Source organism: Tamandua tetradactyla, chromosome 25, assembly GCF_023851605.1.
Source record: "Tamandua tetradactyla isolate mTamTet1 chromosome 25, mTamTet1.pri, whole genome shotgun sequence".
In the NCBI taxonomy this organism is placed as follows: Eukaryota; Metazoa; Chordata; class Mammalia; order Pilosa; family Myrmecophagidae; genus Tamandua; species Tamandua tetradactyla.
Window position 1 is genome coordinate 18,262,435 of NC_135351.1, and position 23,111 is coordinate 18,285,545.

The 23,111-nt window shown below is 41.4% G+C and overlaps 1 protein-coding gene and 1 long non-coding RNA gene across 2 annotated transcripts in view; one reads left to right on the forward strand and one right to left on the reverse strand.

Annotated features, from left to right (window-relative positions):
- The first annotated feature begins 226 nt into the window (after positions 1-226).
- Positions 227-23,111, forward strand: part of JARID2 (jumonji and AT-rich interaction domain containing 2) — a 272,180-nt gene continuing 249,295 nt past the window's right edge. The window contains exon 1 of the mRNA XM_077143746.1: positions 227-810. Coding sequence (XP_076999861.1) covers positions 766-810 — 45 coding nt within the window. The 5' untranslated portion in view covers positions 227-765. The remainder of the gene's footprint in view (positions 811-23,111) is intronic.
- On the reverse strand, positions 407-2,493 carry LOC143669164 (uncharacterized). Its single transcript, XR_013168760.1, has 3 exons — positions 2,248-2,493; positions 1,921-1,964; positions 407-610 (listed from the first exon to the last, which is right to left on the reverse strand). It is a non-coding gene; the product is annotated as an uncharacterized LOC143669164 (long non-coding RNA).

Below are 23,111 nucleotides of genomic sequence, written 5' to 3' on the forward strand. Positions count from 1 at the left end.
TGGAAGGTTGCCTGGGGCGGGCTCATTGCGGTCTCTCGGGTGTCTGGTCGACCGGGCTGCGGGGGTCCTCAGGACTGGGCCAGGGGCGGTGAGCGCCGCGGTTGGCTGGCGCCTGGTGGCTCAGCTGTGGGAGTTTTCGGCTAGTTTTTGAAGGGGAATTACCCGAGGAGCCCTAACTTGTATAAAAGCAGAGTCCATTTAAAGTTGGGCTGGATAGCCTCTCTCTCATTGGTTAGGGGGCTTGGAAAAAAGAGACTCGGCGAGCCCTCGCTGTGGTGCCGCCGCCGCCGCCGCTGGAGTTGACTCTTCTCTCACTGCTGCTGCAGCACAAACGTGACTTCCAACATTTTTTATTTATCTTTCCCTTTTCTTTTCCAAGATGTAACTACATATCAGACACTAAGGACCTTCACGTTCCGCTGATGTAGTTTTTGGAGGAAAAAGGGGGGAGTGAAGGGCGTCGGTTTTTTTTTTTTGTGTGTGTGTGTTTCGGGGGAAATTTTCCATTATGAGTGTTTTACTAAAGTGAATTTTTTTTTGTTTGCTTCGTTCGTCTTTGGCTCTTTTTTTTATTTTTCCTTCCCAATTTCGGATTTATTTCAAGGCGAATCTGGTTTTGGGGGAAGAGGAAGAAAAGTCGGATTACAAGATCAACCACCACGACCAACAACAATAAAAACCTACAGGATTTTTTTTGCAAATTTCTGACGGCTTTAAATTCATGAAGCAATTGTCCCCTTTTGCAATCAGCATTTGGATCTCAGAATGAGCAAGGAAAGACCCAAGAGGAATATCATTCAGAAGAAATACGTAAGTGCTCTTAACAACATATCCTTTGACTCGCAGTTTTAAGCAATGGCTGTGAATGTCAAGTTTATAGATAATTCTGCAGCTGAAGGGTTTTAAACACAGCGTCCGATAAGGCTTTTTCTTTCTTTTCAGAAAGAGGGCTTTTCAGGCAAAGTCGTGTCTGTTCAGTTTGGTCGAAAAAACAGATTGGTGTAGCGATACCTCAAGTGAATAAATTGACCTCGAATGACACAACCATAATGTAGTTTTGGATGAAAGGCAAGGGATTTTGGTGGAGCTTGGGGGGGTGGGGTGGGTGGGCGGTTGCGGTAATGTAACTAAACTGCATTCTCGGGCGGATTTGGCCCCCATATTGCACTTTGCATGCAAATGAGCCTGTTATTATTAATGTTATTTGAAAATCGTATAACGCGTGTGTAGTCTAAGCCTTTTAACTTGCAATCAAGTGTCCGATTTTGGCGACCTTGTTCCTTGCACTGGCACATCAAATTTAATGTATGGGATCGTTTTGGCTTATCTGGTTCGGAACATAAACCAGTTGGGAATCATGTTTCAGCGAATACATTTGTTGGGGTTGACTTTAATAATGGGGCTGGTTTTGTTTAAAAATTCATGGTTTCCAGTTTTAGGGAAAAAAAAGACTGGCTGGTGTTTTTAAGTGTGTGCGTAAATGCATATGTTAAGTGTCTACAAGTAATTTCTTCCTCTTAACTGATCTGATTATTCAGAGGTTTAAATGGTTTGGCACAGTTAAATTTGTTTCGTGCATAGTACAGCTACATTTTGATTGGCATTGGGAGTGTTTTTGTTTTGTGTGTGGTGGCTTTTTTTTTTTTAAGTTTGGGGGGAGGGAGGGGAGCATGAGACTGGGGGATTAACCAAATATATACTCTAGTGGTCGGCTATTAGCTGTACGCGTTAAATGAAAACCCATTTTTTAAAAAGGCCAAATGTTCATACATCGAGAATAATGCAGCGTTATAAGAAAGTTTTATTGGACTCGAGTTGACAAGTTGGGCGTTAATATTCCTTTTTGATATGTGTGGTGGGAGTAACATTCGGGGCACTGGTTTTGCAAAAAAAAAAAAAAATAATAGAAAAGATGAATACCTTTTTTAGAGGGGTGATCCTAATCTAGACACTTTAAACTTCCCCTGTGGAAGAAATTCAAGGTTAAATAATCAAGTCCAACTTAAAATGCTATTCCATAAAGAATTTACGAATTAAAATACATCCGCATTGCAGAGGGTTGGGGAGAATGCAAAGCACTAGTTTAAACTCAGGCTGTATAAACTGCATGGAGGCAACCTTGCCTGCGAGCGTGGAAGCCCTCCCGGGGCACGTCCATTTGGGATGCAGCCACAAAGCAAATTGGGTAGAACTTGGACAAGAACCGCCCCTTCTACACCCCCCACCCCCACCCCCCGCTGCCCCAACCTCGTTAAGTTGGAGAGTAGTGTGGGGCGGATATTTTTTGTGTGTGACTACGCCGGCGGATGGTGCGGCAGCCAAAGTGTCGAGTCCCGCCGCTGTAATCCCGTGTCTGACGGCGGCCGGGGAGGCAGAGCTCGAGTTGTTGCTTTGGGAGAGGAGCCGTGTTCCGGACGTCCTCGGGCCAGCCGGGGAGGGGGCGCCCGGGTCGCCGTGGGCCAGGCTGGATGGCCTGTAGGGGGCAGGCTCCCGGTTCCGGGCGGGGGCGCGAGACGGACGCCGTGCGCCCCGGGACGGCCCGCGGGTGGGGTGGGGCAGGGGCAGGGGGCGCGAGGCCTGCTAGGTCCCGGGGAGTGTGCGGCGTGTGCCGGGAGGGGGCCAGACCGCCCACAGCTGAGGCGGGAGCCCCCACGGTGAGCATGGCGGCGGCGGCGGCCGCCCGGGGGCCGGTTCTTTGCGGCCCTGCCGGCGGGCTCCAAGGCGCAGTCTCGAGCGCAACAGGTTAAGCCGGCGAGACGTCAGTCCGCTCCCCCCACCCCCCGGTCCTCCCCCCGCCGGCGCCCCCGCCCTCCACCCCCGGCTTCTCCCGGTGCCCGTGTGCGTCCCGCTGCGTTCTGTTGTCATTGTGACGTCACAAAGGGACGGGCCTGGGTGGAACCTTCCCCTCCTCCTCTGTGACGTCAGAAGTCGGGCGGGAGGTTCCAGACGCATCCCGGCTGCGGTGGGAGGAGGGAGCGCGGCTGGGGCCGGGGCTGCGGAGGAGCCGCGTGGCCTAACCGCGGCTGTAAATCCGCGTGGGAGGAGGAGCGGGAGGATGCGCTCTGCCTCTGCCTTCCGCCCCGAAACTGCGCTTCCCACCAGGTGAGAGCCGAGAACCTGTCGTCTCGGAACGAGAGCCCCCGGATCTTGCTCTGATTCCGTGGAGGGGTGCAGAAATGCGTTTCCTCCGTTCCAGGTCTTCTGATGGTATTGCGTTTCCAAGGCTTTTGAAAAGGAAGGAAACTTAATTCAGGGAAAGCTTTGATTTGTTGGAGGACACCCTCGTTGAGTGTGTCTTTGCAGGATGTGCACCCTGTGGCGGCTGGGTGATGGCTGAATGCACCGCAGCTTGATGTCATCTGTTGTACTTTCTGGAAGCCAAGGTGGCGGGGGTGGTGTGTGGATCGCTCCTCCTTGGTATGCTGGCTCTCTGCCTAGAGAGTGTATTTTTTGGGGGTAGGGAACACACAGGGAAGACTTATCATTGATTGATATTTCTGCTTGGAAGACCACTGGACTCTAAGTGTATCGGCCCTAGCTCGTGTTTCGAACGTGAGAACAAGAGGCCCAAATTCTCTCAGAGCTTTTTTCCTACTTCGTGGAATTAAAAAGTAATACCTGCCTTTACCACTTCTGAGTCATTGATATCAGTGAGATCACGTATGTGAACGATGTAAAACACTATACTCTTTATATGTAAGGCTTACTGTTACTGGAGCTGGTGGAAGGCACCACATTTCCTACAATTCGTCTCAAAAGCCTTAGTTGCCTGCAGATTTGCCATTTAGATTTATTGCTTGAAGGCAGAGTTTGGGGGTGATATTTTAGATGGTTGGCTTTGGAAGAAATGATTATTGTATTTCATATTAAATGACATCCTTGAGAAACTAATAAATTGTAATGTAATCCTGTCTTAATGGTGCTGGGCACCACTCTCACAATACCTTAAATAACCCAAAACATTTGCCTTTCAAAGATCCAATCCACTCGGGCAATGAAACAGTTACATGTTTTGCTCTATGGGCACTCTATGCGATTTCCATCACTCAGCTGGTTGGTTATTCCTAGGGAAAAATAATAGACATCCAGTTTCAAAATAATTTGATATTTGATGCTTTATAGCGGGCATAAATTTGAAACAAACAAAAATCTTCATGGCACATGAAGGTATGTTGCAGTTACCATGAAAACAAATTACCAGTTTTATTACTGGGATACCTCACACAGAATTTATTACCGCTAAGGTGTAAGTTTTAAGTATAAAATTGCAAATGATTAAAAAAATTAGAAAAATCTTGTGTTCAAAAGCAAGATTTGCTCTAATTACAATTACATAACAATAAATAATAATAATAATAAAAGTAGAAACAACTACACCAGAATTGTAATGGAAAGATTTATGAGCGGTCCTATCTGGCTGCCCCCCTCCCCCCACTTTATTTTATACACATTCTCCAATTGAGCTGTTTTAGCAGGGAGGGGAATGAGAACTTGTATAAGTTATTTAATTGCTGTATTTTTTCTTTCATGGACTATTGATTTGTTTACATGGATTTCTCTCTGCTTGTCTTCATTCTCTGGTGTTGCAAAATCTTTGTCACAATAAATAAATTGGCAGAGGCTATTTAGCAGGTTTCATTGCATGATAGCACAGGAGGAATATTATCAAGAGAAGAGTTCAAGATATGTCATTAAAATGTAAAAGGAGAAATAAATTATTTTCAGAAGTAATCCAAACTCTGGGTTATTATTTGTCCTTACTGTACGCCAATATTTTACTTCTGTCCCCACAGCCCTTGGTCCAAATAGGCATATATATAGAATACTTGGCACCCAGAGGGTGTAATGTCTATTTCTCCTATCACGGTAGATCACTCCAGTCCCTTTCTGGGCTATGGGCTATTGGCACACTTCCAAGTGTTTTGGAAATAACTCCAGTATTAACCTATACCGTGTCCCAAAGGTTATTTAAATTTTTCTTCCTCAGAAAGAAAACCTTTTGGAGTATATAACTGATGTCTGTTACACTCAAAATAGAACACTTTTCTTTTTCTGCTTTCAAAGAAGACATTGAAAAGTCGAATTAAACATAGTATATTAAAATACTGTAAATACTCAATAGGAGTAGTTTTCGTCTAGTGGTTTGCCCTTGAAGCATGATGGGCTGAGGACCCAGGTTCCTGTCCTTTTTATCTGAATAGTTAAAAAGGTTTGCAGTCCAAGAAATTTAGTTTTGGAATTCTCATTGCATTGTTCTAATCCTCCTAATGCCACTGATCCATGCCTAAATGCCTAAGTCTCCCCCAGGATTGCAGAAACAGCTCTCTTAACCACTTTGTACTTAACCAACCTTCTTCTCCTGTTGGCTGTTGAACATTTTTGGCAAATAGCCCAGCAAGAAGCTCCTGGCCAGTGGGCAGCTCTGGGATGTGCCTCTGCCTCCATTTGGCTCCTAAGTGTAGAAGGCTTCTTGCTTGCCAAGTGTCAGTTGTTTGTTCCCAAATCTGGTTATTCCAGTTGGTCTTATTATTGTAATTACACATTTAAATATTATGTAAACCTTTGAGTGTGAAAAAGAGAGTTGGTTTCTATGAAACCTTTAAGTTGAATGTTTTGGCGGGACATGATAAAAGTGAATTCCAAATAAATAAAGCTGTTAAATTCGATGTGGGCCAGGGTATTTAAAAAGTTTAGGAAAATCTGTAGGGGTTCTGTATATGCTTTAAGTGTCTTGATTCCCTTTAAAGAACCAAACTTCATTTATTCCCAGTCGCCCTCCCCAGCCAACAAAAGAGCCTAACGTGGAACACCAAAACTGCACAAAAAGATTCATACTCAGAAAGAACACCATGGCCCCATATAAAAAAATTTGCAACTAAAAGGATATTTTTGTATTCTACATTAAAATAAGATGGTAAGGAATCTTAAAAATTCTTGTGTATGTGTGGTTTCTTTTTTATGTGTATGTGTGGTTTCTTTTTTAAAAAGTTAATGGTAACTTTTTCCATTAACTAGTTTCTGGTCCTTATTTATTACCCCTGGTAAGCGCAGTTCCACTAATCACCAGATATTAAAACAAATTCCCTTACTACTTGATACTACATGTCATTGGTAAAATATGGTTGTGTTAGGAGTGCTCCTCCTGAGATGATTTTTATTAATTTTTAGAGTTAAAAAAAATTTGTGGCATTTTCTGAAATTGGGGGTGGTGGTGTAGGGGTGGGACTGAAAGATTAGTGATTTTACATCTAATTCAGGGAATTCAGATGCTGGTAGTATCTTGTAATCCAGCAACTTTAATTATTTAGTCTAATGAAATACTGCTTAAGATCTGTTCTTAAAATCCTTAAGCCTGTTTGTTAATGAAAATGAGATAAATTAAATCTCATTTTCTTAGTTTCAGTCTATTACTTGTTTCTTTTCATCTCCTAGATAACTTTACAATCCTCTGACACTCCCTAAAATCTCCAATTGCTTTTCTAGGCCTTAGTCCTTGTTTTTCTGGTTCCTTTTGTCCATAAGCCTTTTTCATACTTAACCTCATTGCAGGCCGCTTTCATTCTAGGAAGTGGTAAGAATGATGAATTAGGTTTAGTAACATTAGGATTTAGTATTGCTATTTGTGTGTGTGTGTGTGTGTGTGTGTGTGTGTGTGTCTGTGTGTGAGATTTTTTTCGTATCCTGGAAGGTTCTGTTCTCTTTTCAGACTTTAGTTGAACTGTTAGCCTTTTGGCAGTTTCAGATTTTTAATTAATTTTTTTTTCCCATTCAGTGGTGATTCAGTGATTAAAAACGGAATAGACCCCATGTAATTTAGTGGCAGCCCTGGTTGGCTACCTTCCTGCTGGCATTAATCTTGCCTGCTTCTAGAACTTGCTCGTATCAGCTCTTACAGTTGGCTATTGTCTTATTTTTGTGTTACACTCTTAGATGACTGGGATGATGAAGTGACAGCCCATGTTTTGCAGTGGCAGATTCTGTTCTTCTGGTGCAGTGTAGGTCAAACCTGAGTGAGAAGAAGCTGAACCACAGCCTAGGGTCTCTGCCTGGAATTCTTTGTTCTCCCACAGTTTTTCTCTTGCTGTAGATTTTACTGCGCTTGTGAGGTTGCTACCCTGCTTTCCTGGTACTTACTTTGCCATAAGAGAAAATGTACCAGAAGAGCTTGGATTGGAGAAAACAGTTCTGGACAGCCACACAACACCTGCCCCTCTGGAAAGCATCATGAAGAGGTTATTTCTGAAATAACCACCCACATTTATTGTTTCCGTGATGATTTCCCATGAGAAAAGGGATTGAGTCCAATTTACAAAAGAGAAAGCTGAGGTGAGACTGGCCAGGTACTTAAAGGCTGCATCCCTTCCAAAGATCAATAAGTGAAGTCCTGGAGAGGGGTAGAGAAGGTCATAAAAGGTGCTTTTGGCAGAATTTGGGGAGAGGCTTTTTGTTTCAGAAGGTTTGGAAGTTCAGGCAGTTTTGCCAGCCTCCAGAAAGGGGAGGCTTGTCTCAAGTGCACATTTGTGTTTGTTGTTTTTTTAAGCACCAGTTGGTGGAGCTACCTCCTTATACCCAGCTGGCTGTCTCCTTGAGTCCTAATGGGAAGGAGGACTGAGATCCCAGTACCCCTCTGGACTGCCTGATTAGAGCTCTGTTTTTACAAACATCCCCACTTCAGCCCCCTTGTGGCCAGCGTGGGCTGTAGACGATTTTCAGGCTTCTGAGAACTAGTTTGATTTCCCATGACTGTTGACATCCTGCTTCCATACTGTTTCTTGCATTTGTATTGTTGTCCCTGTCTTTGCTGCTTAGGGTGCAAAGCACTGGGTACTTGGGGAGATCGTTCACCCTCAGTTCTCATTAAGGTCTGGGCAATCCAGTAAACAAAGATATGTCCTAATATGTTAGTGAGGCAGCCTGAGTAATGGGATGATAAACAATTATTGATATATTCGTAAGATGTATGGGGGTGTAAGAGAAAGGCTAACCCTACTGGTAAAAGTTCTTCAGAGCTGTTTTTTGAGAGCTGGTACCACCTAAAAGGCCAAAATTGTAAAGTGGATTTATAAGACTGTCATGCTTTGCCACCCAGAAGACGAAGGCCACTGAGCACTGAAATATTATTAACAGCAGTTTTTAGTTATCACAGATCCTGAACTTAACAAAGCACATAGCCACAGTTCTGCTCCTCCACTCTCCCAGTAAGGCTTTTCCCTCACACAACCAGGAATTCTTTCCAGCAGCATTCGGAGGCAGCCAAGTGTGTATGGGAAGCATAAGAAACATAAGAGGTGGCTTGTGTGTGTCAGGAGACCCTCTAGTTTACTGGGTTAGCAGCCCAGGAATCTTTGGTGATTGAGTTGTCCATGGGAAATAGGGGAAACTTTTTTTTGTAATTAATTTATTTTTAAATACCAAAAAAAATACCAAACAAACGCAGACATTCTTAACTTTTGACATTCCGTTCTACATATATAATCAGTAATTCACAATATCATCACATAGTTGCATATTCATCATCATGATTATTTCTTGGAACATTTGCGTCTATTCAGAAAAAGAAATAAAAAGAGAATAGAAAAAAATGTATACATACCATATCCCTTACCCCTCCCTTTCCTTGATCACTAGCATTTCAAACTAAATTTATTTTAACATTTGTTCCCCCTATTTTATTCCATATGTTCTAGTCGTCTGTTGACAAGGTAGATAAAAGGAGCATCAGACACAAGGTTTTCACAATCACACAGTCACATTGTGAAAGCTATATCATTATACAATCATCTTCAAGAAACATGGCTACTGGAACACAGCTCTACATTTTCAGGCAGCCTCTCCATTACATCTTCACTAACAAAGTGATACCTACTTAATGTGTAAGGATAACCTCCAGGGTAACCTCGACTCTGTTTGGAATCTGTCAGCCATTGACTATTTTGTCTCATTTCACTCTTCCCCCTTTTGGTGGAGAAGGTTTTCTTAATCCCTTGGTGGTGAGTCTCAGCTCATTCTGGGGTTTTTCTCAATCTCTTGATGCTGAGTCTCAGCTCATTCTAGGATTTCTGTCCCACGTTGCCAGGAAGGTCCACATCCCTAGGAGTCATGTCCAACGTAGACAGGGGGAGGGTGGTGAGTTTGCTTGTTGTGTTGGCTGGAGAGAGAGATGGGGGAGCCTTTTGGTGCTGCGTTTTTATTGCTCTCTTTAAGTGATTTTTTTCTCCATTAGTTCTTAACCATGATTTTGGTTGGGGTTTGATCTACAGTGTTGGTTGGGTATGCCCTCTCCGAGTTTTCATTTCTGCCAGCTGTTAAAAGTGTGGTGCCTGTGGGGGACAAAACAGGTGTTAGGAGGAAATGAGAAGGGATTAGGACTGAGCATGTGTTTGTTGCGTTTATTCTTTTCTTAGTTTTGCAGAAGGGGGCTGAATGAGTGCTTTCTGTTCTGCTAAGCAGAAGTTGGTTAGACAGTACCAAAACTTGAACTTGGAGAGTTTATGTATATGTGTTTTTTACTGGTGCATGGGCTTCAGTGATTAAATGTCTGATTTGGACAGGATTGTTTGCAGTTTAGATGGTTTGGCCTCTTCGTTCAACTGCTGCTGTGGCTCTGGGCAAGCCAGGCATGCTCCTAGAAAACTTCTGTGCACCTCACAAGCTTGCTGCTGGAAGAGCCAGTGAAGTTTTTGATGTGAAAGCACTTTGTAAACTGCATACTCCTGCACAAATGCTCTATTACTATGCAGTTGGAAATCACAGACAAGGAGGCATCAGACCTGCCTGTAGCCTTTCTGGCTGACTCTGAAATAAATGAACCAAATGAATGCTACACTTTGCCTCTTAATAAACCAAGTGAATCACAACGGATATTATTAAGTTCATTTTGGTACCTAGAACAAAGCTTTAAAGATTAGAAGGTGATATAACCTTCTTTCACTATCTCCTGTTGGTTGTTGGAATTTCTTTTGCATTATCCAACATTTAAGTCTCAGACATGCCTGAATGGTGATTTAGGAAGGGGGAAAAAGGCAGATTACACATTAAGATTAGAATGTGCACAGAGATTTTTAACCAATGATGTTAAAGCTTGATCTTTCAGGAATCCGTCGAAATTGAAAATCTGATCACAGTCCTTCTATAGCTCCCTGTGGCTTTTGGGATCAAGTCTTAGTTTGTCCTCAGCACAGCATAAAAAGCCCTCTGTGTTCTAGCCTAGGCCTTTCCTCTGATCTGTTTCATTTCACACCATCCGCCTTTTCAACCGAGTCTTGTATTTGCACATCTGGATTCCTCAACCCGCTCAGTGTATAGATTGCCCACTTGCCTCTGTGAGGCCTTCCTGGGAAGTTGCTACCCTGTCCCAGTGAGGCAGAGCCAAGTCCCTTCTGCCTGTTGCTCAGGCTCTTTATGTCTGCCTCTCTGTCATTATTGGTTTCTATGCCTCTCATCCTAAACCCCATGTGCAGGGTTTTTTTTCCCCCCCAAGTCATGGTCTGGGTTAATACCTGGCAAGCACACAGTACACAGTTGAGGAATATTTGTTGAGTTAAAGATTTCGGAGTATGAATAACATCCAGTAGTGGGAAGAAATTGCTATAACCTTATTGGATAAAGATTAACTTAACCAATCAGAATCTCATTAATTTTACTTTAACTGAGAAAACCCACGGTGTCTAGTATTGTTGGGTGACTTAAGGTCACACTTTTATTTGTGACACAGCTGGGGCATGAAATCCAGATTCCGACTCCCACAGGATACAGTAGAAGGCTGGCTGTCTTTATCACTGTCTTTGGACAGATGCTTCAAGTGGCTACTCAGGTACCCATGGTTACAGGAATAGTTGAAAAACCCACATGTGATCCCCATACCTGATTGTACCAATAGCTTTGTTTCTCTATTGAAATGGCTTTTTTTTTTTATAAATCATGCAAATTAGACATACACAAAGAATAAAAATCACTGAAATCACACCTCCTGCATTCCTCTCCTTGTAGATTTCTACAGTTTTACATATATGCGTTCATATTTTTAGGTGGTGTTCTGTTACTTGGTTTTCTTGTTTAGATCATTTCAATATCAAACTACTATTGCACAACCATGGTTTTTAATAATGGCAAAGCACTCAGTTGATGGGTCTGCTACATACAGTTTACTTGTTTGGTTTCTTGTTGATGGATTTTTTACAGGCTTGGTGCTGATGTACAAAAGGATGTATATGGAATGCTTTCCGGGTATCTTTTTGCCCTTAATGCTGCATTCCTAGAAGTGAAGTGCTTGATGCAGAAGTGTCTGTGTTTATGCTTAGATCTGTCTAACCACATTGTTTTCTGGGGAGATGCTGTACTAATTTATGATTCCACAGGCCGTGAATGTTAGACCAGTGGGCTTATTTGTTTGTTGGCTTTTAAAAACCAATACAGGTACTTGTAATGAGTAGTAAAGATGTCATTTCAGTTTTATTTAAGCTTCTGTCTTCTTTCCTTGTCTTCTCAGGGCATTAGAACTAAATGAGATAAGATATGTGAAAGTGCTTTTGTAAAACAAAATTGCTTTAAGAATACAACGTTGTTATTAGAGAGATTGTAATAGTGCAGTGAAGGTGAGAGCCTGTATAATTAATTGTACAATTATATTTTTATATTTATGAAAGACTTTCTTGTCAGGCCAGGTAGATACTGAAAGTAATAAAGATGACCCAGAAGTACATTGTTTTCTCATTTGTCTTTTTCTTGAGGTGGGCTTTGTACAGCTCCAGGAGTTCTGTTGAGCTCTGGCTTAGAAGATTGTCAGTTCAACACAGCCAGTATTTTCTGATCGGCTACCATGTTTTGGGCACTGAGCTAGGAGATAGGAAATTCTTCTCCTTGGCTTATGACAACACTCCAAAGTTGAGACTCCTGGCTCTGTTTATATTGGGTTGACTTTTGGCAGACCTACTCCTAAGTCACAGTTTCTTAATTTATAAAATGGAGGAGACCATACCCAGGGTCCTTTTGAGAGAGGCAGGAATAAAATATAAATGTGTGAAGTGCTTTGTGAACTTGAACTTTGTGGCTGCAATTCTCCACCCTCAAGATTGACTGATGCACATAGTGTTTTTGTGTCATCTTTGCTGATTACAACATATCTGGGTTGTCTGAGGAGGTTAGAAATTAAACTAATATGGGTGCATAGAACTTTGCTTTTTCTGTAAGACTGGTTTTTTCTGTCTAACTAATTTGACCTGAAACTTTAATTAAAGGTGTGAATTTCTTTACACCTAGACATAATTTTTTAAATTGCTCAGATGGATTTTTTTTCCTGGTATGTAAGGAGGATGTAGTGTCACTGTACTGCTAAGTAGAAGCATTATGTGTGTGTTTTTAAAAAATTTTTATTAATAAGACCATTCAACATGCAATATGAACATTCTTTTTTTATCACATAGTTGTATGCTCATCATCATGATCGTTTCTTAGAACATTTGCATCAATTCAGAAAAAGAAATAAAAAGAAAACAGAAAAAAATTCATACATACCATACCCCTTACTCCTCCCTTTCATTGATCACTAGCATTTCAATCTCCTAAATTTATTTTAACATTTGTTCCCCTATTATTTATTTTTAATCTATATGTTTTACTCATCTGTCCATAAGGTAGGTAGAAGAAGCATCAGACACAAGATTTTCACAATCATACAGTCATGTTGCGAAAACTGTATCGTATAATAATCTTCAAGAAACATGGCTACTGGAAGACAGCTCTACATTTTCAGGCAGTTCCCTCCAGCCTCTCTGTTACACCTTAACTAAAAAGGTGATATCTATTTAATGTGTAAGAATAACCTTCAGGATAACCTCTTGACTCTGTTTGGAATTTCTCAGCCATTGACACATTATTTTGTCTCATTTCTCTTTTCCCCCTATTGGTAAAGAAGGTTTTTTCAGTTCCTTGGTGCTGAGTCCCAGCTCATTCTAGGATTTCTGTCCCATGTTGCCAGGAAGGTCCACACCCCTGGGATGTGTTTTTGAATGTTTTGGATGACCTTCTTTGCTTTTTTTTTTTTTTTTTAATTTTCCAGTCAAGGTGTCCCTTTAAAGATGAGGTATAACTTAATGTTTATTGGTTTCACCCAAATTGGCCCCTTTTGCCCAGAGTGCTAAAGCTCTGTTAGCTCCATTTTCAGCTTGTAATAATATCTTGATGTTGGCAGATGAAAGGACTAATGTGAATAGAGGCATTTAATAAGGAGCAGTGGTCTGGAGTCCCAGTTAAATTGGTAGCACATGGTGTTCATCTGCCCTGAAGGGCTTCGGCCCGAGCTGTGTATACCATGACACAGCTCCAAGCTCAGTCCTCTACACAGGCTTTTCAAAACTGGCCTTTCTGAGCAGCACAGACTCCACCCCCCCTCCACATAGTTGTATATTCATCATCATGTTCATTTCTTAGAACATCTGTATCAATTCAGAAAAAGCAATAAAAAGAAAACAAAAAAATTCATACACACCATACCCCTCACCTCTCCCCTTCACCGATCACCAGCATTTCAACCTATTAAATTTATTTTAACATTTGTTCCCCCTATTATTCACCCATTTTTAATCCGTATGTTTTACTTATCCATCAATAAGGTAGACAAAAGGAGCATCAGACACAGGGCTCTCACAACCACAGAGTCGCACTGTGACAGCCATATCATCATACAGTTATCTCCAAGAAACATGGCTGCCGGATCACAGCTCCACATCTTCAGGCAGTTCCCTCCAGCTTCTCCACCACATCCCAACTAAACAGGTTGGGATTTTCCCAATCCCCTGAGCAGCGCAAACTTTTGCTGGATGGCTAACAAAATGGTGGGCTTGATTCCTTAACGTCTTGAAAGCATGAAGTGATTGGTAGGATTCTCTGAAGAGTTCATTTCTGTCTCTGTAAGCAGGAAGAGTGTGATCAGGGACTGGGCAGTCCATTCTTACTACTGAGGCTAATTAATTTAGTGTGGTTATATTTGCCATTCACTTCCACTCACTCTTCATCCTTTTCACCAGGGCTCGTTACTGTTTTTGAGGGGGATTTATTTTATTTATCTTTTTTTTATATACCACTCCTCAAAAGCATTCAAGACCACACTGAGCTGTCATTCAGTAACATATTTTTTGCTTTGATCAGACTGAAGTTCACTTTCTAAATCCAAAAAGTGACAGCCAGGTGAAAATATGGACAGTGAATAACTGTCACTCTCAAGGGTAGTGTTTGAGCTGAGCTCTTTGTTTTAGTTTTAAATACTTGACCTGAAACTTTAATTAAAGGTGAGTTTTGTTAAGTAGTATTGGTATTGACACCCTGACAGAACTTTAAATTGGAAAGAATTTTAAAGATGCATGAAAGTAATCCCTTAGTGGTGATTATATCGTTGAGTGGCAGAGATCAAATTTCTTTTAAAATGCCAATGTAGTTTATTACTTTTTTCCACAGGGCAGGGGTCTTGGGGGGAGTGTCTGGATTTAATAATGAACCAGAGGTTCAATGCTTACTTTGAGGGGAGTGATTGGTAGATGTTAACTGCATAGTTCATGTTCTGTGTCTGTAAAAATGTTCTTAAATACTTATTCTGTATCATAATCCTCAAAGCTACTGTTAGGATTCCAAACCATTGTGGTTTAAACTTAGCTGGCATCTGAAAGGTGGCTGACAGAGTGAAAGGAAACCTCCTTTAAATAAAGAGCATATTTGGCTTGCCTGATTGTCCCAGAGTCTGGGCTCTTGGCATATCTCAACCATGGGCCAAGTCTCATGGATGAAGAAATTAGGAAATATTTGTTTCATTCTACTGGATTTTTTTTCTCCCAGCTCAGTCTAAATACCATCAGTTAGTCCTAAAGAAATTCTCGTTACAAATAAATTGTAAAGCTTCATGAGATACCTAGTTTTTGTCTAGATGCGGTAAGGAGCACAAGACTGTATGCTCTACTGTACTTGTGATAAATCAAAACTCTAATGATGCTATTAAAATGGGTTATCTTTTGGCCCCGGTAAGCTAGAAAGCATTGTGGGATGCATGAGAGGATGGGTCCGATTTGGAAATGTTTTTTTTCCTTCTTCCTTTTAATTCTACTTTGCTCTAAATAAGTTATGTGATCGTTATCCCGATGCTGCCATACCTAAAAATAAAACATTTTCTATTCAACTAACCTTTTTCCCTTTCCTTCTTCCATGAGACTTGCTGAAGTTGTCATGCTATTTCTTTCTAGAATTTATTGGAGCAGTAGACAAAGCCTCCTGAGAGTATAAATAATGATGATTATAAAGAACAGTCTGTTTACCAAGGAAGGCCATTATCTTTGACTTGCAAAGCTTTTACAGCCAAACATTGTTTGCTTACAGTTGTTTAATACAAATGAAGACCTTAATGATACCTATTGAAGAGGAGTCCTTTTACTCCTTTGTACATGGAGGTCATTCCAATAAAGAACAGAAGATGTCACCTTGCCTGGTTGTAACAGCTTGTTTCTCTGGACAGGCGTTATATATGATAGGAGGGGGAGTGCCTTGGATGGTGTTTTCTCTTTCAAGTAACTTGGTTCAGGATTGCTTTCCTTTCTATCATCAACAGCAAATGATCCCCCTTGCTGGATGTTAAAAGCTGCCAGTAATTCCTAATTTACTTTTACCCTCTTCCACTCTGCTTCCTATCCAATTTACTATTTCTGGATTATTTTAAAACTTAATTTAAGGGACTAGTCTGAGTTGGCACTATCACTGAACAAGTATATTTAGATGGTCAACTTTCATTCTCTTAATTAAGACCACAATAGACACGCAGAAGTTGCGGTTTTTATTTGTTAGGAGATTGAAGTTGCCCCTTAGCACTTTTTACTCTGTTATAGCTACAGTATAACCGTTTCTTTTTAAAAAAAAAAAAAACTCTTATATTCCCTACTTATTCTAGTTCTTTTGGCAGTTTTTCAGCTATTTTTGTCATGTGTTTTTAGTGGTAGTTCAAAATGAATTATAATTTTGGATGTAAATGTGATTAAAAAAAACAATTCGGTGGGTTTTATGTATTCATGCAGTTGTGCAACTATCACCACAATCAATTTTAGAAAATTCTTATCAACATAAAAGAAACCCCCTAACTATCAGCAGTCACTCCCCATTTCACTCCAGCTTCCCCAGGTGCTAGCCACCACAGTCTTCCTTCTGTCTCTATAGAGTTGCCTATTCTGGGCTTTTCATATAAATGGAATCATACAATATGGAACCTTTGTGCCTGGCTTCTTTACCTTAGTATGTTTTCAAAGTTGATATATGTTGTGGTATGTATCAGTACTTCATTCTTATTATGTCTGACATGATAATGTATATCACATTTTGTGTATCCTTTCATCAGTTGATGGACACTTGGGTTTCCATCTTTTGGCTATTGTGGAGTTGCTAAGAACTTTGCTGTACATGCTTTTATGTGGGAATATTTTCAGTTTCTGTGTGTATAAACCTAGAGTGAATATAATTTTTTTAAACCTCAGAAGTTAGGAAAGCATGCACATATTCGTTATTACTAGATTTACTTCCTTCTCTGTTTGTCACCACGCTGCTAACTCACATTCAGCCCATCCCCCTGAGTATCCCTGTTCTGTTCAGTCAGGTACTACACTGGGCCTTCCCTTGTGGGCTTTTGCCTTGCATTGAGGAGGGTTCCTTATTTTCCTCACTGCCTGACAGCCACTCTTTACCCCACTGTGTGTGGGTGGCAGGAGTGGTCTTTATCCCTTTGCAAACTGTAAAAATTGTTCACAAACGCTTATGCTAGAACCATATGCTCTACTTGCTTAGGCGTGAATCAGTAATGGGGCTTAGAATTTCATCTTGTAAAGATCTTTGTGGGTACACAGGTGTTTTTGGCTGTAGTAGTAGGTCTTTAGATGAATTCCTTCCTCAGTATTTGCCACAAAGAATTTTGGTGAGGGTGAGGGGGCTGGGGAGGTGGTACAGAAAGACTGCCAGTTTCTCAGAGCTTGGCTTCTCTAGGTGCATGGAGAGAACAGAGGAGCCTTGAAACTCTTGTAGGAGGGACTTGTTTTTCTTCCTTACCTAAGGTTTTACTTTCTTGTGGTTAACTCTGTTAATATTCTCTGGCAAAGAATTGTGGAGAATAGAATGATTGTCTGACTTGAAAGTCTCACTGAATTTCTAACTCTCCGTAAGACTTGTTTACTTGAAAAAAATCCTCCGTAATTAACTACTTTAAGAAGTTGTTCTTATAAAGTTTATTCTTAAAGTTCTCATAAAGCCAGAGGGATAGTACCATATTTTTCTCTTGCTACTTCTGAGTTTATCAGATTTAGTTTGCTTAATTTTTTCCAAGTTGGTGTGTGCATTCAAACTGGAAGACAATAGGAAGAGAGGTGAAATAGTAGGGGTGGGAAAGGTAATGCTACCTGATGGGTGTGTATGAAGCATTTTCAAAAGGGGGTTTGGTGTTTTGTTAAAATTCTCTGACTGGAAGCATGCTTCTGGGCTTGGTGTGTACACGAGTTTCTAAGTTTCCTAGTGATAAGCCAAGCACCAACGTCAATATTTGGAATGTTGTTTATTACATAGCTCTTGAGTTCATTGTCAAAAAATTCTTTGCTAATAGTGTTAATCATGCTTTTCACTCTCCAGTTTTTCTGGTAGGGCCCTCTGTTCCAAATTGACTCCTGTGTTCAGGTCGTTGATTTGACTTACATAATGTGGAGTTGTCACAGCCAGCTATATTAAATACAGTTTCCAAATAACCAAGAATAACCAAGAATTTGCAAGGTTAGGTACCCACCTCAGTTTAGAAGGTTTGTCTGTTTGTATGTGTGTGTGTGTGAGAGAAAGTGGGAATGAATGTGGGAGAATTATTTAAGAAGGAGTTAATATTTTAAACTTGGCATTATTTAACTGGAAATCTGTGTTCTGTGCTGGGCTGCCTTTGTGTAGTGTACCTATAACCTATACACATATTTGTGCTATTTCAAACGCAAATACCACATCCCTCCTACGAAAGTTGCTTATTAGCGCTAATTTTAAGAATTGAGTTGGAACTGCCCTATAATGTAATGCGGAATATTTCCCAATAATGCCTAGGTTAACAATGATAGTCTTGCTGTATTGTGCAAAAAAGGCTTCTGTTCAGACCCAGCTGGGTTTCAGGCTTAATTCATTGCTCTGTGGTGGGATCACCACAGCTGCTGTGGGGCCTTTACAAATGCAAAAAAGCTGTCAGTGTTTGTTTCATCAGCTGCATAAGTGATGAGGCCAAGTTGAGGAATCCATTCCAGTGCGCAGTGTGCAGGCTGTAGCCATTATTGTTTACAGAATTAGTGTGTTGGAGCTTTAAAATAGTTGGCACATCGTCCGCCCTTTAAAAGCACAAGAGTAAGGAACGGGATCAGTTCGTTGCCCTCATAATGTTTGCGGGATCCAGCCCAGCCCTTTTCTCCACCAGCCACTTCTGCAATCTGTGGTTTGGGACTGACGGGTCTTTTGGATGAAGTAGGAGCCTGAATTCTTGTCTGTTCAGTTTTGTGTGAAACATAGGTTTGCATTCCCTTTTTTTTTTTTTTTTTGTAAGTCAGTTATTTAGAGTTCCACAATTGTAATTGAGTTTTAAAGCCTTAATCGTCCTCCCGACTCCAAATAGGTAGGTACAGGCCTTCAGCTAGGGCTTCAAATGTCTGTGCTTTCCAGATTTTGATTTCCAGATTTGGCTGTACAGGATTTGTTTTGGGAAGGGATATTGCTTTGGGAATTGCCCTCGTCTCTCTCCCTGGATACAAAAATTAAGGCTACTTTTTGGCTGCACAAAAGGCCCACTAGATAGGTCACCTTCCAGCCAATTAAGGAATATCCCTGAAGGGCCCACAGAAATGCTGTCTTAACAGAGCCAGGTGACCCTCTTCCCCAGGAGCCCGGTGTGTGCCCTTGGCAGCATGTCCAGTCCCTTTTGGGTTGGGCAAGCAGGAGGTTGGGACTGGAGCCTCTGGTCTTTCATGTGACAGTGTGGAATTGCCCCAGCCCACCTTTCGTACCCATCATGTTTATCTTAAATAACTGAAATTACTGTCACATAGGCTCTTCTCAGTTAGTTCCTTTCCATCTCCACATTTTATCCTTTGGGGTGTCTGGAGCCCAAGAGAGCATGTGGGGTCTGATGACACTCATGGGCAGTTGTACTGATAAAGCAGAGTTTGGGGACCCTTAATTCCCTTCTCTTGGGGGATCCTTAATCATCATTCCCCGTTTTAAAGACTTCTTTTGAGGAGGGGATGGATGGTTTCTGACAAGTATATTTTAACTGTGAACAATAAACTTGCAACAAAGAACAAGTAAAGTATTGGGCTGGATTTTTTGCTTCTTTATACCTCCAAGCCACCCCCCCCCCCCCCCCAGCAGTAGCAATGAAAAGGAAACTCACTAACAGGGAACTCCACATCCTCTCCCCCTAGGGTAAGGACTAATTTTCTGGGTTTGGTAATGAAACAGCAGTTTCATGGGCATTGTTCTCCCGCCTAGCAGTGCCTGATTGCCCTTCAGGAAACTGCTCTCAACCTGTTTCTCCTGGCTAGGGTGTTTGTTTTATATTTTAGGCATTGGGAGGCTTTTATCAAAGCCCCCTCCGTGTTTTTATGTCAGTTTTGAGGCAAAACAGTTTCTTATTTTAATTTGCTAAAGTACTGGAGGGTTGTGAGACAGTTTTGTCAGTACATAAACCCTGTGTGTTTGTGGTTGTGTGAATGTATTTAAAGATGCCAAAATATCTCCTCATTGGCCAACCCCCTAGAAGACATACTACCAGCAACCTCTGAGTGTTTGCCTTGAGTGCCCAGGAAGCTTTACTCTGCCTTGTCTGGAGGTCTCAGTGTTCTCCACTGTAAAGTAGGATGCAGACGCCTCCCCTAGTGAAGATGAGGTGTTACAAGAGGTGTAACTATGCCTCCTTCCTTGCAGGCATACCCTTTCCCCTGCACATTGTCCTATAGTTGCTGTGTTTCTGCCATTACAACTTGTGGAATGACAAGCAGCAGCTAAGGGGGAATGTCTGCCTGTGGCTGTGAGGGAAGATGGTGAGTTACAGCTCAACACGCGAAGCATCAAAAGTGTTCGACAGAGAGCCTGAGCTTCTTCTCCTGGCTGCAACCTCACCCACCCATCAGAAAGGAAAGTTTTTTTTTTTTTTGGAGAACAACTGGCCAGTATCGGATATATACCGGGAGTGCCTTTCCTTTTACCAGAGAGGGCTCGAAGTGGGGAGAAAAAGGCAGGAGGATGCTGGCCCCTGGAGAGAGTGCCAGAAGCTGCTAACCAGCTGCATGTAAACAGTTGTTGGCTGAGGAGGGAATGGATACTCTCTTGAAAGGGGTGTCAGTTGCCAGATAGGCCAGGTAGAAATCTGCTTTTAGAGTCAGGTTTCATATCATAGTACAATGTAGACAGATTCAGAATACTATGGAAATGGAGAATTCTGGTTCTAGTGGGTTTTCTGGTTGATTGTTGAACCATACTGTTTTTATGAAGGACATAGTGCCATTGGCCTTCCTCCCGGTGTGGTGCAGGAACGAGATTTAGTCTTGGTTTCTCGAGGGAGGACTTTAAGTTCCTCCACACTGACACTCTTTGTTATTGAACTTGAGTCTAGTTGATCTAGGGTTAGGGTTAGGGATAGGGCTGTGTGGGTATGCTGGTCTCTGGAAGAGTATGCACTTTACCTACATTCCTGGGATGTTGTGTTACTTGTAGCCCTGGGAATAAACCCCATTCATCTGAGGTTTCAGTCCGAAAGTTGCTTCCATGAAATGTAAATGGGCACAGCTTGCAAGAGTGCTACTGGATCAAAACTTCTTTTTTAACCCGAGTTAAGAGATCAACTCTCTGGACACAGTAGGGATATTCAAAGTATGAAGCCCTCTCCCTCCACCAAAGGGATGGATGGTGAAAGATAACGAGACACTTGCTGTTAAAGTGCCAGCTTATTAGAAATTATGTTTAGGGTGGGGACTACCATTTTTACCACTTGTGGAAAGACCAAACTTAATATAGCTATTTAAAACAGCCGTGTTCCGCTCCTTCATCATCTCAAACTGTGTATTTGCCCTGAATTAGTTTTTTGTAAGGATAGAACTAGATTTTCATAAGTAAGAGCCTTAAAAACAGAACCAAGAAGCTCATCTTTGAGCTTTTGCTGTTGTTGACAGTAGTTATCTTGCTGCTGGGAATAGAAAATAAAAAGTTCATTTGCCAAAACGATTGTCATTTCCTTCTTTGGAGTGCAGCTTAACACCAGGACTTCATTTAGAGCAAAATGGTTGCTCCCTCCCTGTTCAGCTTCTTTCCATTATCCAGTTGTGGCAGAATGACTGTTGGGGAGCCTGGGGAGATGGGGGTAAAATAAAGAAACAGCTCAGAAGTGGTTCTGCAGAATGTGTACTTATATCTGAAAGCCTGTATGGACGGGACAGTGGCTTTAGAAAGGGGGTAAAATGGGAGGGGAGTAGCAATCGCTGAAGCATGACAAGCCTCCAAAGGCTCCTGGAACTTGAAAACAAAAAAGGAAGCTTTTTGCAGATCTTTCACACACACACACACACGTTTGCCTCTCCCACATCCATTCTCCCCTGCTGTTTTTTTTTGCAAATCTCCCAGTTGGAAATTTTTAACATGGGAGAACTTCTTCCTGTGCTTCAATTGGCAGAATGCTCACATGCAGCTGTAAAGAATTTGCTTTTCCTTTTCACAGCAGCTCTCATTTAAAATCAAGCATTTAGTGGGACTACAAAACAAAATAAAAACTTTAGGATTTAGCAGAAGTTGAAGCCATGTTTAATTAAAGTCAAGAAAGTTGGTGGCTATAACTTTTTCAGCCTGTTAAAGGCAGATGTGTGCCGATGGCAGGCAAGGTGAAAAATGCCTGTAGCTGTTCCCTGTTAGGAAGTTTAAGGTTTACTTCTCTAGTTTGTGCTTGGGTAATATCCTAGAGTTTATTAAAAGATGCGCTGAGCCATCATCTCTGGGTGACCTCAATGCTTGCCAGTTGTTATGTGGTTGTCTCCTTAAACAGCTCTGTCTCCTCTCGACCCTCTATAAAAATTACTTAATTGAAATATTCCCCCACTTCCTAGACCAAGGGGCAGGAGAAGTTCACATGAAAAACTGAAGTTTTGAACTTGATAACTGATTCCTACTAATGGATTAGGAATGTTTCGGAGGTGTCCCTCAGCATTTTGGGTGATAGGCCAGTTTCTTGTAAGTTAACCACTTGGTGCGGGATCCTTCTTAAATTTTCACAGATAACTAGGTTTACTCTTCAGGCAGTATTTACATATGTTTGAAGTGCTTTCCTTGACTGTATAGGCCAGAGAGCTCAGACAGGGTCTAGAAGTGAATTAGTAGACTAGTCAGTCCCTGACTTGTGAATAGGAAAGATACTCAGAAATTACCTAACAGATGGAAGATGGGTAAATTTAATATTTGGTGAAATGGCCTTAAGTTGAGTTTTGTCAGTAAATTGTTTAACTTCACCTTAGCCTTTTCATGTCTTTCCTGAATAGTCACATTTAATTTTCTTTTCTTACATAAGGATTATAGAACAAGAGATAGATAGATACAAAGGGAAATACAGTCATTCCCTAGTACTTCTGTAAATTCTCGAACTTTTTCTTAAAAAGATTTGCTCAGGATCATTTTTGAATCCTTGTATTTAATCCTAACCATTTTTAGGGAGTTTTACAGTCCCGTTCTCATTTCATTGGTAAAGGATTGATACTTATAGGTGAAAAAATTGGTTCTTACAGCCTTTGGTGTAAAATGTAGTAGAGCTAGATTTGGAAACCGTACCTTTAAACTCCAGGCTTTCTGGTGACTGGGTTATAGGGTTTTTGTTTAGCCTTGAAAAAGCTGTGGGACTATAGGTAAGTTACTTTACCTTTCTCCATTTGAGTTTTCCCTGGCTGTGAAATCATAGTGTATGCTGTGATTTTTGTCTCCTTAGTTGTTTGTAGCCTGCCTTCTTACATTTGATTCAGTTTGAATTCCACAGATCTACTTTGTGCTATTATTCATCTAATTAAATAGCTTTCTTTTGTGGTTGGCAAAGACATGGGGGGCTACCT